General features: G+C 40.9%; 1 protein-coding gene across 5 annotated transcripts in view; it reads left to right on the forward strand.

The window, feature by feature from the left end:
- CDC42BPA (CDC42 binding protein kinase alpha) overlaps window positions 1-16,710 on the forward strand; it is a 163,508-nt gene that overhangs the window by 91,770 nt on the left and 55,028 nt on the right. For all 5 annotated transcript variants that reach the window (XM_088666624.1, XM_035111467.3, XM_035111468.3 and 2 more), the window contains 3 exons: window positions 2,060-2,307; window positions 12,655-12,760; window positions 13,870-13,994. In XM_088666624.1, the coding sequence (XP_088522750.1) occupies window positions 2,060-2,307; window positions 12,655-12,760; window positions 13,870-13,994 (479 nt within the window). The remainder of the gene's footprint in view (window positions 1-2,059; window positions 2,308-12,654; window positions 12,761-13,869; window positions 13,995-16,710) is intronic.

Genomic DNA, 16,710 nt, shown 5'->3' on the forward strand with positions numbered 1-16,710 from the left:
CTCACTCTCCTAAGGCAACGATCTCTTGCAATGTCATCTAGTGGGCTCAAGGGACAGCCCATGATATCATGTGCTGTGTTCACCACCCTTTGTAAAGACTTTCTGTCCGTGGCTGTCAAGTCAACGTACCACACTGTGATACAATATGAGAGGACACTTTCTATTGTGGACCAGTAGAAGGAGGTCATCAATTTTTGTTTAACATTGTTCTTTCACAAGACCCTGAGAAAATGGAGTCTCTGTTGGCCCTTCCTAACCACCTGAGTTATATTGTTTTTCCAAGTGAGGTATTCACTAAGGTAAACTCCCAGGAATTGAAAGGAAGAGACTCTCTCCACACCACCACCACCACCACCACCACCCCAATATGCAATGGGGCTAGTTTGTCTCTTCTAATGCAGAGTTTGCCAGATGTAACTAGAATAGTCTGCATTTAGTGACTAATGGAAAGCAAGGGATTCCTGAATGTTATGAGCCATTTTCAAGTGGCTCGGACAGGGGATTTTGTTGGGAACTTTGTCTTGCTATGGGATGGCAAGATGAGATGGACCATGGACATGATAATTTCTGAGTGTCCTCTCTGGCATTGCAGATTCCATGCTTGTCTTTGGTATTTATAAGAACTGTAGTCAATGAAACAGGCCAGATAACAGCTAGAGTGCAGATTGCAACTGTCTGACTCCAAAGGTGGCCGAAGAAAGGTTAGAGCATATAATCATACATACAAGATGGCAGTGCAGGCAGTGGAGAATGCGTATTTTGCTGCCTCTGCTGCATCCTCAGATAGCCACACAGCAGAGCTGTTACTAACACCTGTCTTATCAGGACTGCTATAACCTATTAGGCAAGCAAAATCAGTCACCTTCACTGTCTTGATGTCATTATTATGCTATCCCCATTGAGGCATCCTGTGCCACACCTAGGTCAGTTTTGTGGGATCAGTTTCAGTTGATGCGGCTTGATGACGTGGACAAGGAACTTGCATCTATACAACTGATGACATGCCCACTCTACCCATACCATTCATGGCCAATTAAAGCTAGCCTAGGGTTCCACAGGACATAATTCTGTCCCCAATGCTATTTAACATCTATATGAAGCTATTGAGAGTAGGCCTTGTTTGGAGTGAATTGTCATCCGTAACACCTGAATTGGGAGCGGCCATGCATGCCGAGAACTGATGCCTGGACACAGTGGCTAGATGTGGGCCAATGAAACAAATCCTGTTAAGCTGGAGACCCTGTGGGTGAGAGGTTCTTGTGTCTGGGAGATAGACCAGTTTCCTGACTGGATGAGGTTACACTCACTCTGAAAGAGTAGGGAGACCAAGTACAGTCGTACCTCGGGTTGCGAACACTTCGGGTTATGAACTCTGCAACCCGGGAAGTGTTTTCGTCGTGCGCGCGCTTTGCACATGCGCAAAAATGGCGCTCGGTTTGCGACCTTTTCGGGTTACGAGCCGCGACCGGGAACGGATCGTGTTCGTAACCCGAGGTACCACTGTAGTAGTCATGGCTTGGAGCACCTTTTACCAGCTTTGGCTGGTATGCCATCTACAGCCATTTATATATTGTCAGGCATAAAAGCATATCCTGAAGTAGAATTGTGCTTTTAAATATAAGAAATTCAGTGTACTGTTTAAAAAAATTGTTAGTGTTTCTCAATCTGTTCTTGAACAGAATGCTGAAATGATAGGAGACGATTAAGGCTGCACTCATATGCATGCTTTCCTTAAGGGTATGACCCATTAAATGCTGTGGGGCTCACTTCTAAGTATATATGCATAGGTTTTCACTGCAATACTGTTAAAGCCCTAAGGATTCATGTTACGTTTAGGCAATCCATTGCTTGACACAGTATAGGGTGTCTTTGCTGGCTGTTACTTTAGTTTGACATTGATTTCAAAACTTGGATATTGATGTAAAAATGTAATTGCAGTTAGTTGCACTTTCATTTAAATGTCCGTCCCCCCGCAAGATTGAGGTATTTCTAAGCTCATAGTTCTGCTTTGAAGACTAATCTTGCAAGCTAATTATGAGATGTCCCCTTTTTTTAATAGCAAAAACAAGTTGGTCGCTCCCCGGGGGTGAGCAGCACAGAACATCAACAAGAGATCACCAAATTAAAATCTGACTTGGAGAAGAAAAGCGTTTTTTATGAAGAAGAGATATCTAAACGAGAACTAATACATTGTAATGAAATAAAAAATTTAAAGAAAGAACTGCGTGATGCAGAAAGCCAACAACTTGCTCTCAAAAAAGAGATCCTAATCTTGAAAGACAAGTTAGAAAAGACAAGGAGAGAAAGGTATGCATAACTCAGTTATTTTGCTGCTTGATTATGTGTCCATTTGCAAAACCCAATGTCTGTTCCTGAATCTCTGCAAGATTTTTGCAAAACCAATGCCACTGTGGCAAATCAAATACAATAGTTACATTCAATATATGTGGTACTTCACCATACTGTACTTACACTGACTGTATGTAAATGTTCAACTTTGTTTAACTTTGAGGCAACAAAAAGTCTATTTTAGATTCTGAAGCGTACCTAACCTGCAGTTCTAAGCAAACCTGGTAGAAACTATTTCCAACTAAATATTAGGAGGAATAAGTAATTGATAAGGAATTAAAACTGATGGCTTGAGCATGAGCTTTATATTAGAGTGGCAGTACTATTCTGATGGGACGCGGGTGGCGCTGTGGGTTAAACCACAGCCTAGGGCTTGCTGATCAGAAGGTCGGTGACAGGGTGAGCTCCCATTACTCGGTCCCAGCTCCTGCCCACCTAGCAGTTTGAAAGCACGTCAAAGTGCAAGTAGATAAATAGGTACTGCTACAGCGGGAAGGCAAATGGTTTTTCCTTGTGCTGCTCTGGTTCGCCTGAAGCAGCTTTGTCATGATGGCCTGGAAGCTGTACACCTGCTCCCCCGGCCAATAACGCGAGATGAGCGCCGCAACCCCAGAATCGGTCACGACTGGAGCTAATGGCCAGGGGTCCCTTTACTTTTACCTTTTCTATTCTGATGGATAGTGTCCATAAGCCGTCTCCATCGTTTGTCCTTCATGTGTTGCAGCAAGCAAGTTTTGATATTTGTTAGTCACATCTGCATGATGTACATGGAATCATCTCATATTCTCACAATGACACTTTGAGATGACATGTCACTCATTGTATCACATGACTGAAATATGGAGTTGAAAACAGATTTCCCTGGGCACAGGTTTGCTGGGTCCCAATACCCTGTACTTGCGGTTCATCAATGATGCACTGCACAGAAACATTTATGTAGGTGTCTTTGTTCATATAAGACTGTACATGTGTTGTTACTCAGTATACATGTTTGTACATGATTGCTGGTGCCTGTTCTTTGTTTGAGCTCAGATTGCTCAAAGTAAATGGGAGAGGGATCCTTTATTATTTAATTTTCGGTGAAATAATCATGCAGTCCATGTCTTCCCACCCATCTGAACATATCATAATCCACTGGAATGATACAGAGCTTGCTTTATGAGGCAGTTGGATAAGGGAAACTTGAGAAAGTAAAGAACCCACCTCATTAAGTATATAGTTTCCCATTGACCTGCAGCACAATCTGCTTCAGAAAGTGAAAAAACTGGTGGAGGTGAGGAGGTGAGCAGCACTTTACTACTTTTTCAGATCAAGAGAAATGCAGGTTAGAATTGAGAGGCCAGGTGGAATCTTGGATTTTGCCCTCTTGAGTGATTCATTTCACACAGTAAGAATTGTTAAAATGCCTGGCCTCTTTGTTCAAACTCTGTATACTGGAGTTATGAACACTGACATAACCAGGAAGTCCCAAAGTTGTAAATCTGCTTTGTTGTTTTGTTTTGCTGTTTCTCTCCCCTACCCCTCTCGAATACACTGCTTGTCTTTGACGTGAACAAGTAATATGTCAGAGTTAAGGTACTGCTTATATCTGCTAGCACAAGAAGTGTCACTTAAGGTGTCCTGAGGCTTTTCGGCTCCAGACTTCATCCAGTGCTAACATTCGTCATCAATCCACCCTAGACACAAGCCTTCTTTATCTGTTCTGACAGGATGATTTGTTTTCTCTCTCTACCATGGTAGCAAGAAGTGGCACTGAGAATGCCTCTCAATTGTATTTATCAGTAACAAACTTTACTTACTGGCTCATAAAATGTTCAAGTATCTTATAATTGTATGCTACTGTTGCCTCACATTAACAGGAGATTCTAGGGTTTTAAAAGGTGTAGCCCATACATGATCAGAAGGACAAAAATAAAGATCAGTGCAGTACCCAAGCAGGAAACTAAATATAATGATAACCTGCAACTTTATGTGTGTCACTTTCTCTCAGGACACAGTAAAAAAATCAGGCTTCCTCAACCTCAGCCCTCCAGAAGTTTTGAGACTACAGTTCCCATCATCCCTGATCACTGGTCCTGCTAGCTAGTGATCATGGGAGTTGTAGGCCAAAAACATTTGGAGGGCCGAGGTTGAGGAAGCCTGTGTTAGATGGTACTGGTAAACAGACGTGTGTTTTCCTTTTTCTGTGTATGAAAATAAGAAACTTGCAGGATAGCTGCCCCCTTTTCAGGAAAATACGGTGCACTGCCATGCAATTTTCTTTTGTGAGGTTTTGAAGATACTATTAACATAGTAAGCTATCCACCCACCTGGCCCAAGTTTTATCATTCTTTTCTTCCTTTGACTTTTTTGGTGGAGACATTTAGCGGTTGATAAAAGCATCAACTGAGCCCTTTCCTGTTGATCTAATTGTAGCTTTGCAAATTGTAAAAGGGCTGTAGCTTGCTTTCAAAAAGTAGATGAGGCTGATACAATAACAGTCACACAACTTTCCCCTGTTCAGCTGCTAGCATTCCCCTATGTTACGCAGGTTCCTTCTGTCATTTCATAAAAATGTTTGGTGTATGGTTGGGTCAGTAGAGCAGACTTGAGAGTTGAAACTATTGGCTTATCCTTTCCCACTTCCAGATGTAGCAAGGTACCGTGTTTCTCACATTTTAAGACACCGTCTTATAACTTTTTTTCCTCAAAAAAACACTGGGTGGCTTATTTTCAGGGAATGTCTTATTTTTATTACGTCAGGAGCCGTGCCCCTCTTGCTCCCTGCGGGGCAGGACTCTTGACTGAAAGAAAAGGACGGGCAACAGCCACCACCAAGCTCCGTGAGAGGGAGTCTGAGGGAAGGGAGGTGTGTGCGTCCCTGGCCCAGCCCTCTCTCCCCGGCCCTGGGATGTTCGCGAGGGAAGGAGGGAGCTCCTCCGAAGGGCTGCTCTCTCTCTCTCTCTCCTCCCAGGTGGGGACTCACTTAATAGCAATCTGCTACTCTGGAGCTTCTTAAATTTAAACCAGTACAGTATAATGGAATCTATCTGTGTGATGCAGTCGTAGCAGTAGCCTATACGTAAAGCAAATAAGGATCTCTACCAGCCAGCCCAAGACTTAAGAGCGAAAGTTCCAACAATGTAGCACTTTGTAGCACTGATAGCAAAGAGGCTACCGGCTGAGAACAGGCTAAGAGATACTGTAGAAAACAAAGAAGGCAGCTGAGCAGCAATTAAGATGGTAAATGGTAGCAATTAAGTAGCAATTGAGCCAGCAGGAAAGCGGGGTGAGATAATCTGCTGGTCCTAACTGCTTCTCTTACCCACAAAATGTTAACTTTTAGCAGCTCCTAAACAGCGAGAAGCCACCGGCAGCGATCCCGGTACCAGTAAAAATCCTTAAAGGGGCAGCTCTACAGACAAGCAATAGAAAGAAAAAGAATCCTCACTTTTTAAAAGGCTTTTAAAAGGGGGGAAGGTGGGGGGAAGCGAGAGGTGGGCTGTGTGTGTGTGTGAGAGAGAGAGAGAGAGAGAGAGAGAGAGACAGAGAGACAGAGAGACAGAGAGACAGACGCGCACACAGAGTCTCTCCCTAAGGGGAAGGCAGCGTCTTCAATCGCCCCTCTTTTCTTCCTCCTGTTTCATCTCCTCCCCACCGCGAATGCCACTTTTCTCCTCTTCACCAAGTAGAGCTCACACAGCCTAGCTAAAAAAAAAAAATTCGAACGGGAGGGGAAATCACGAGGCTGCAGCAACCAGCAGTTATGGCTCTTCGGTGCATTTTTACAAGCTTTTAAAAGAAATACGTGTCTTTGGAGCGACAGCAAAATGGGGAGAGATTTTTAGGGGGGGGAGTTGGCTGGCGGGAGGGGGGAAGGGTCTATCACTATGTCTTATTTTCGGGTTATGGCTTATATCGCACAATTGCTTAGAAATCCTGCTATGTCTTATATTATGCCTACGTCTTAAAAAAGGAGAAACACGGTATAAGTAGACATTTGTGAAGGGCTATCTCGATAATCTATATGTATTTAGGGTAGTAGGGACGCGGGTGGCGCTGTGGGTTAAATTACAGAGCCTGGGGCTTGCCAATCAGAAGGTCGGCCGTTCGAATCCCTGCAACGGGGTGAGCTCCCGTTGTTCGGTCCCTGCTCCTGCCAACCTAGCAGTTTGAAAGCACGAAGTGCAAGTAGATAAATAGGTACCGCTTCGGCAGGAAGGTAAATGGCATTTCCGTGCGCTGCTCTGGTTCACCAGAAGCGGCTTAGTCATGCTGGCCATATGACCCGGAAGCTGTATGCCGGCTCCCTCGTCCAGTAAAGCGAGTGCTGCAACCCCAGAATCGTCCGTGACTGGACCTAGCAGTCAGGGGTCCCTTTACCTTTAGGGTTCTGAAATACCTACATGGAACATGTAGGATCCTTGAGTTTCCCCATGCAAGGTACAGTTGCAGTTTCTTGTTTACCATTCAGAACCAGAAGATGATAAAAGGAGAGAGAGAGTGTGTGTGTTTCATGCTGTATTCTCTTTTAGATAACCTGATACAACTACAGGTGGGGGTGGAAACATCTGGCCCTCTTGAAGTAGTTGGACTATAACTCCCATCAACCCTGACCTGACCATAGGCCATTATAGTTGTGACCGATGAGAGTTGTGGTTGAGCAACACTTGGGGACCATACATCCCCTGCTGTTTTAGGACACAACTTTCTCTTCAAAATTTAGGTCCCCCCCCCCACAACATGGGGTTGGTGTTCGCTCATTTAAGAATATTTCTGCTCCAAATAACATAAACCATTCCCCTTACTGAATTTTTTCTATGGCAGCCTTAAAATTCCTGCAGTAGGTTGGGCTTTAAAAATCAAAATAAATTGCTTTTGTAAGACATTTGGAATTCAGTAGTTTGAATCTATTACCACCAACGTGAAAAGTCATAAAGCAAGTAGTGCTTAAGAAAACACCATTGTGTTAAAAGGCAAATCATTCTTCATTCATTTGGTTTTATTTCATAAACAAATATGAATAGGGCTGCTTTGGTACTGTAATATTGGCTAATAGGACTGAAGAATAGGTGAAGCACCTGTGGGTCTTAGGTGGAATCAAGCTGAATTACTGAAAAAGACAATATGTGCTTCAGTATTTTTTTTAAAAGCACACACACCTGAAAACCATAAAACAGTTGTCAGAGCTACATGTTGAGGTGATGAATGTGATAGAATAGTTTTATTAGCTGTACTACATGCCCATGATTGTCAAAGCCATGAATGAGTTATGTAGAGTATTTCCAGGCAAGGAAATAATAAAAGCTTTATGCCACACATGTACCTTACACAACCCATTTCTGGAAAAAGAAGCTGCAAAGGTTATTGCCAACAGTAACTCTTTTCATTGCTCATTTAAGCCCTGTGCAAACAGTATCTACCTTCAATGGAAGTTTGAGATTGTGCCCTCTGACCTTGCCCTTGGGATTTGAGGTTGTGTTTAAATAGAGGCCTGTATGCATGGAGTTGACATGTGCAGGTGTAATCCTCCCAGTTTGCAGGGGTCTAGATCAGACCTGTGTATACTGCAGTACATGCACGTAGGCTACTTTTGATTGAGACTTCCAGCTTGCAGGTGTCAGGTGGGTTTGTAGATAATCAACATCTGCACTAGTTAATACACCTTAGATGTGGAAGCAACACTAGAGTAGTTGGCATCAACCTAGCTACTAGCCTTTCTCTAGTTTTTCGCTTACTCTCTGAGGTGCCTTTAATGTTAAAGGATGTTGCACTGCATATTCTCAATGTGTTGTGTTGTGGTTTCTGCTGCTATTCTGTTTTGCTATTTTAGTTTTGTTCCAAACTTACTATTGTGCTTTTATAATTGTATGTTAGGGCTATTTATAGTTTTTTTTAAAAAAAAACCTTCTTGGGCAATATAAAGAGTGGAAAGGAAGTTATGTAAAAGAAGTCGGGAAGCATGTGAGATAAAATTGCCAAATGGGGTCATTGTGAGAAATAGGAAGCAAAACAATATGCCGAAAATGTCCTTTATCAAAATAACATGTAGGCAGGATAGGCTGTGTGACAACACTAATTTTAAATTCTTTCAAAAAGCAAGTTGAATACCTCAGTGAATGAGCAGGAGTACTTTTATTTCATCTTATTCTGTGGTTTTGCAAGGAACTAAAGCAAGTTAGTTAGACTGTTGCTTTCCTATTGATTCGAAAATGTATTGAAAAAGCCTATTTGGTTCCAGTTTATGTTCCCAATGGGAGTCACTAAAATATTGGCAAGTTCATGCATCATAGCGTACCTTGTTTTGAGTTTATGCTTCTTTTTATATTTGTTACCCTTCTTAGCTTAGCATAGTTTAGTCTTCATTTAAAAACAAAGGGCTGCCTCACATGATACAGTGCATGGTGACATCTACTGATATTTCAAAGGAGTGCCTAGAACAGTTTTGAGTATTCTTTTAAAAACTGAAGATACTGCAAGGGGAATACTGATCAGTTTTATGCATCTTTATTTCAGAATTACAAAAGAACAGCATCTGTATTCTCCTTCCACTGTGAAAACATATATTTAAATGATAACACCATAGACATGTTCAGGCATTTGTTTGAATCCACAAATTGCATTCCCCCATCCATGGATGCAGAGCGTATGTGTTCAGAAAAATGCCTGAACCTGTAACATCTCATAAATATACTGTATATAGAACTGGAACTTACTGTTTCCCCTCTTTTTTTACAAAGTATCAACCTAGTACACATTCACGGGTGCAACTTGGTATACGTGTTTAAATTTCCACTGATTTTTGTGATACTTGGAGCCTGATTCTGTGAATGGTTACTCACAAGTAAGGCCATAGTTGAGACCATAGTTTGCTTTGACTGCAGTCTTGAAATATTTAACCATGCTCTGGTTTCTGCTTCGCATTTTCTACAGTTCTTGTGCCAATAGACAACTGAAGTGTATGGACAGAGGAGAAGTGTTTCAGGGACTAGGAAGAACAAATACTCTCCACTGTGGCTCTAAAGTTTATGTTTGCTTAGCTCTAAGCTAGCATTCTAAACTACTTCTGACTTTTCTCTGTGTTCCATTATTTACTGGTTTTGTTTCTTTCAGGAGAGCTGTTTAACACTGCAGTCTCAGCTGAGACTCACAGCACATCAGATTTCTAAGGCTACCACCAAAGTGGTTTAACATAAAAGCTTCACATTGCATTTTCCTCATCGTCTCATATTGCATCAGATGCAAATTTAAAGCTACTTCACAAGCTGTGAATGAAACCACCAATACTAGAAGCACAAAAAGTACTAAGTGCATATAAACACAAATGCAACCAAATGCTTAATTAAAGACTCTGGCCTGTTGTCTGAGAAGTTAGCCTTAAACCCATGTCTCCCACATAACTGTGAGACCCATTATCCATTCCCCTGACAGTTAATGCTTTAATCTTTTTTGGCTTTCTCCCAGATTGTTCTTCATATGCATGGAATCTGTTGGTTGGGGAGAGGGATGGGTGGTGTTGGATTACAGAATTAGAGTTTAAACAGTAGTGATTAATATGCTACATTGTTAGAATGAAGTGTTATGTTTCAAATGATGCCTAGCAACACACAAATTCAGAGCTGGGTCTGATATTGCTGTGCTATATTTCAAAGTCTTATTGAAACAGTAAATGAATTTCAAATTAGAGATAGGAAATTCAAACCAAAAATACTCTTACTGAGTACTATTGTCATGGCTCAAATGCTGGCTGATAAACATTGGTGGGTAGTTTTGCTGAACTGTAAAAAAATATTGACTAAATTATATCACCAAGACATTGTGCCAACATAGCCCTCATTCACATGTAACACTAAGCCAAACGATAGCTTAGCACAAATAAGCAAACATGCAGGATCCTGGAAATATTGGATCTGCATTGTTCTTTCTTGGTCGTTCTAGTGCTTCACTTTGCTGATCTAAGCTTAGTGTGTCATCTGAACCCAGGTTCATGGTTTAGCTCTCTCAGTACAGTACAGACCACAAATGGGAAACTATAGGAAATACAGTCCATGGATTGTATGGACAGAACTAAACCACTTACCCCAGATCTGGGTAACTCCGTAAGCTAAACCGTAGCTTAGCTCAACAAAACAACCAGAGGAGAAAAACAACCACAATATCCTCTCCACGTATGCTCATTCACTTTTTTAAAAAAATATTTTTTATTACAGATTTACTTGTATTACAAGAGTACATATAGTGTCTCCATTTTCAATTCATAGAATCTTTTTCAGAGTTTAGTTACATTTGGTGTGAGATACTGTTGTCGTAGACATTACACAGTTGGGGGGAAAGGGGGGATACTGATCCTTCTGTCTGTTGCATAGTGTTTGTACAGGGTTTTTGTGTCAGCGTGATGTGAGTATGTATGTATGTATGTATGTATGTATGTATGTATGTATGTTGGTGTGAGAGATGAGAGGTTGGTACGTTCGGTTGGTTGCATTGTGGTTTGTATGTGTGAGGGGGCGTGTTGGGTCAGATTAGCCATATCGATTCACATGCCTGCTCATTCACTTTAAGCAATGGTTTGACTTAGCCTGATGTAAAAGGCAGACCAGTATGACTGAAATTTCTTAACCATGGTGAAAGATTAGAAACGGAGTGTATTACTGAGCATTCCCTCTCGATCTGTTGCCCTCAGGTCTGGTTAAGCATTACATCCACAGTGAAATCTACCATGCTTAAGACTAACTAGATGTTAAAGATATGATGGAGAAGCATCCCCTGTTTTACCGGGGAGACCCAGCATGCTCCTTCTTGACTTGCTTTATGATGGGCATTTAAGGCATACTGGTTCTAGCAGGCTTTCAACAGCTCTTGATTGCTGCTTTGCATTTTTATCATGATGTTTTGATGTGGTCTTTTTGGTTTATTTATACTTTATATGGCATACTTCAGTAAATGTAGAGCGATAACATAATAGGCCACATAGAAAAATCATAATATTTTGAAATAAATAAAACAAAACAAACTAGGGATCCAAATGGATAAATATTTTAAATTGGGGATCCCATGATTTGCTGCTCTTGGTCATCTTGAGACTTATTCTGTTTTCAGTTAAATTAAAGTACATGCAGATTTGCATGCAGAGGTCTCTGCTTGGGCTGGGAAGGACTCCTGCCTGAAACTCTGGAGAGCTGCTTCTGGTCAGTGTGGACAGAATAGAACCAATGGCCTTACTTGGTGTTAGCACCTTTTGACATTCTAAGTCCTATGCCTCCTCCCACTTTAGACCCCAGTGACCCCTGAAAAGTCTCATTCTTCTGTGCGCTGGAGGCTCAGCACACATCCTGGAGAACCTTCCTGGGAAGTACTGGGATGAGGGCAGATTCCCTTCCATAAACTTCCCACTTACAGATTTTGGAATTAAAGCCAGTGGCTCATGCTCATCTTTATGCCAGTTTAGGACTGCTTCCCTATTCTTCATAGAAGTATCTGCTCTTTGCTCTCCCATTGCTCTTCTCTAGCAATGCATTTAGCCAGGACAGGAGTTTAGGGAGGGATGTACCGGTATGTGTCTGGTTTTCATTTGTGGGATTCTCCAATCTGGTAACTGTAAATTTATTACTTGTGGTGATGGTTAGAAATTGCTCGGCTTATTTTGTATCTGGTAAATTGACACATGGATGTTTTCAGGTATTAGATTTTGTCATAATTGGGATCCATTCTATTAACCTAATGAGAATCTTCATGCATGGGAGTTTTGCAGTTCCAGGCACCATATATGGCAACTCTTTCTTTCACTAGCTTCAGAATTGCAGAGGGTTGTAAAAATGAATAAGGATATTGAATCATAATGTTTACTCTTAAGTATGACTGTTTGGGATTTGTGGAAACCTTCGCACAGCATTAAAGCAAGATTGGGTGTCATCCAGAGAACTCCAGCCCTGCCTAATTTCCTTCAAAATTAATGCAACTTTAACTTGTTCCATTGCTTTCACTGGTTTCATCCAATATGTTGTATTTGGACAATTAATAAGAGATCAATGTTAAGTATTTTTTTCAATAGAATGACAAATGCCTGCTAACTAGGACTCTGATGTCCCACATTAAAGAGAGGTTAATTTGTATACTGCTAACACAGAACACATAATCTTGTTGTCCTGAGGCAAAACAGATAATCATGTTATTCCAGTTTCAGCGGATGTGCAGATTACTGTATTATAGTTTCTTAATTACTGTATATGTCAGTCCTTAATGTTCTGCAAGATTTCTGTTGAAGCATATATTTGTACTATTTTCCATATATGCTAATGATTTATTGCATTGTGTATTATCCCTTAGCCAAAGTGAAAGAGAAGAATTTGAAACTGAGTTCAAGCAGAAATATGAACGGGAGAAGATTCTGTTGACAGAGGAGAACAAAAAGCTTTCTGCTGAGCTTGACAAGGTAAGTGTTTTGTGGGTAAAATTTAAAAATTGAGCAAAATTGAAACGTTCATAAAGGAGCATATAACTGGGAAAATGTGAATATCTTCCAATACTGATTGAAGTATAATTAATTATGTTCCCATGATGGGAGTTTAGATTTGATGATATCTCTATTATTCATTTCCGATTAGATCCCACAAAAATGCTGAATAATGTAGATTAAGATACACTGGCATGCTGATTACTTTAGGAGCCAAAGGGTAATTTCTGTCTGGTAATATGCAAAGTTAATTACATATCCAAACTTATGCCAGAAGTATTTATGGACAACAGACTGCTTCAATTGATGGTTCAAAAATACTAATGAAAGACAATTAAAAAAGGGATCAGAATAAAATAAAATTTATTAACTGAGTGAGGGTCAAATGTGTTACAAGGAAACAAAGAGAAAAATGTGAAACTGTCTTGGACTTAGATTACACCAAGACTTTGGAATAACCCTTATATTGACATGAAAAAGCATTGGACAGCCTTAGCTGGAAGAAAATTACCACTATAGTCCACTCTAGGCATTGTTCTTATGAAGGGGCAATTATGGTGAAAGGAAGTATATTTAGTACTCCGGACTTGTGTGTCTCCTCCTGCATGGGGAACAGAGAGCAGACTCCCTACTTCATAAGTTTTGCCCCAGCAGGGGTGAGAAAAGTCATGCAACTTCAGGAATGTTCAGCTCCTTCCACCTTGAATGCCCCCTTCATGTGAGTAGTGTCTCAGGAGGGCTTCCACCTCAGAAAATAGGAATGCAATAAGAACACAAAAAGGCCCTGCTAGATCAGGCCAATGTCCCATCTAGGACAGCATCCTGTTCTCACAGTAGCGAACCAGATGCCTATGGGAAGCCTTCAAGCATGACCCAATTGTGCAAGAGCACTTCCTTGTGGTTTCCAGCCACTGTTATTCAGAAGTATACCTCCTCAGTCTGCGTAGGCAGAACCTGTGCCATTGCTACTCTCTCTCTTTAAATAGTGGTGCACACTTATGGATTCTAAAAGTTCACAAGAAACACAAGAAAAGCCATTTTAGGCCAGCAAGCCAAGATCATACCTCTTGTCTTTAAAATCTGTTCAGCTTACAGCCATGTATGAGAGACTAAGTATGAACAACCGGCAACTGGAAGAAGAGATGAGAGATCTTGCTGAGAAAAAAGAATCTGTAGCACACTGGGAAGCCCAGATCACAGAGATCATCCAGTGGTAAGAACCTTCTTCTAATCCCGTCTGCCACTGTGCCTCGTGCAACAAGGCACATTCTGTTTTGGACAAACAGAATTTAATTCTTTAGTCCCCTGGTGTTCTGTTTCCAAGCTTCAGAAAAAACAACTCTTTTCAGGAGTGTAAACCACCACTGGGTATAGTTGTTGCATTTTCAAATACAAGTAACAACTAGTAGAATTCTAAGTAGCTTCATATATGGTAGAATAAAAGGTGGTGGAAGTTTTTTGTTTTGTTTTTAGTCACAAAATTGGCATACTATCCTTCTTTATTGGTATCCTATAAATCAAATTCCAAACACAAAATATAAAAACAATGAATCTTGTGGCATCTTAAAGACAACCAAATCTATAAGCTTTCCTGGACTGCAGTTTACTTATTCATATACATTAAGAGGCTGCCCCTTTGGAAATTGGTACAGAATGGAAAGTAGCCTTCAAGCAATAGTTTCTAATATCCCTTCTATCATACTGACAATGCTCGATCCCCCGGCTCTGAAATAAAGATGCAGGCATGAGTTTAAACTCATTTGGGGAAAACAATTTTTTGCAGTGATTTGTTTTTCCATTTTTGGACCATTTGTAAAATGTAACTCTGAAAACAATCTGTACCTAAACATTTCCACAGATCATTTACACTGATTAATGTTAGTGTCTTGTGGAAGTATCATTTTTTAAATGATTGTGTCCTTCTTATCTGCTTTCATAGCAGCTGTATAATTTAATTTTGTATTAAGTAAAAATGGATAAACATAGTCTTTTTAGGGAAGCCTTGTTAGCTAGACAGTGCTTTCACATCCAGTATAACTTTACTGTCCATATTTAGGCATAGCTCTGGCTTTGGAGTATGGTTAGTCAATGCACGTTGGGCTCTGAAACACTGGATGTGGTCCAAGCAATGTAGTTCATTTCATAAATGTACATAATTCAAACTCAAGGATCAGGGTCCATTTTTCACCCTTGAAGGTCTGGTTTTACAGAAGCAAAGAATAAAGAATCAAAGCTGGATGATTTATTGTACTTCTTTGTCATAAACAAAAGTCTCTCATGCAAGCCGGGTGAGGGGAACCCAGTAAAACAAATACGTTTATATATTTTCTCTCACTGACTAGAAATTAAGTGGTTATGTGTTAAGGTACTTCCCTAGCAGAAAGGTGAAATTTAGTACACATAGAATCCAATGTACCTTGAATATTACAAAAGCCTGAAGTATGGTCTGTTTGGACCTGTCAAAACTCAGGATATGAGATTAATTCTCCTGCCGATCCTGCTAATTATTATTATGAAATATATTTGTGTTGGTTGTTTTTTTGTTTTTTTGTTTTGTCACATGCAATTCAAAGCAACTTACAAGAAAACTTGTAACATGCATGCAAACATTAAAACCAGGGCAGGGGAAATTGAGATAAGCCCTATGGTTTCCATGGAGATTGTGAAATCCCATGCAAAAGCAGTAGACAGAGCCTCAGTGTGAATTTTCAGTCTCTCCCAAAACTACTTTCGTCAGAGATGTTTGTGGGCTGCAGTTACAACCAGTGCTAAAAGGGGTACAGGAGCTCACTATGAACGCCTCCCTTGTTCTCTTATAATGCCAATGGTGCCCACCTGAGAGGTGCCGGAACTGAGTTCCCACTGAAAGAAAGCACTGGTTACAACAATGGTATCCCCAGTCCGACCCGGCAACAGATGGCAATCCCAACCCCAAGGTGGAAGGGTTTCCAAGTGAGGTTAATGGAGTCATTTTGAACCACAGCAACTCCCTGCACCCGCAGTCTGAGGTAATGCTGTGCCACATCAATTAGTTCAGCTCACCCACCGAGGTCTCAATAATACTCCTCGGGTCCGTTCCATTCATGTTCAGATCAAGGATGAGGGTGGTCTGTCTATGAACGGACCTGGCACCAAACAACAAGCATGGAGAAAATTAGGAAGATTTTCCTAGCATACTGAGCCTGGCACTGCCATTCCTGCAGGAATGCAGCCTAGCTCTACATAATGCAAATGAACTGGCATATTGGAACTTCTTGCCATCTACTGGTAGCTAAAGGTAGCTAAAGATGCATACAGCTTTTGCACAGATCTCAGGACCAGTTTCCTATTTGTGCTGTTTAAAAGGAACATTTTATCATTTCTGTGTGCAGGAGAGATTGGGGCCTTTCGTTGCCTGTCATACAACAATTTTGTATGACAACAATTTTGCAATAAAACGGTCCATCCAGTTGAAATATAGAAGCAGATGGAATGCTGGTCGTAATTAAACACATCCCAGGAACTGTTCCACACGTGGCTTTTCCTACACAGACAGCATCTCCATGTAGGAAAAGGCATGTGCACCCTCGTGTGAAAAATGCATGAGTGTGTGAGTTGCTGCAATTACATGTGTTCAAAGGAGCATGTTTGTGATTTTGGCTATGATCCTAAACATTTGGCCTTCGTTACAGCTATGCCAATTCCATGCTGATTGCTGCCATCATTCACATGTTTATTCAGCATTCACAACCTGTGAACATGTTAGAAAAACTGTAAGGATCATGATTTCCTGAAAAATATATACCGTATATACTTGAGTATAAGCCGACCTGAATATAAGCCGAGGCACCTAATTTTACTTCAAAAAAACAACAACTGGGAAAACTTATTGACTCGAGTATAAGCCGAGGGTGGGAAATGCAGCAGCTACTGGTAAATTTCAAAAATAA

This window comes from Zootoca vivipara, chromosome 3, assembly GCF_965207765.1.
Source record: "Zootoca vivipara chromosome 3, rZooViv2.hap1.1, whole genome shotgun sequence".
In the NCBI taxonomy this organism is placed as follows: Eukaryota; Metazoa; Chordata; class Lepidosauria; order Squamata; family Lacertidae; genus Zootoca; species Zootoca vivipara.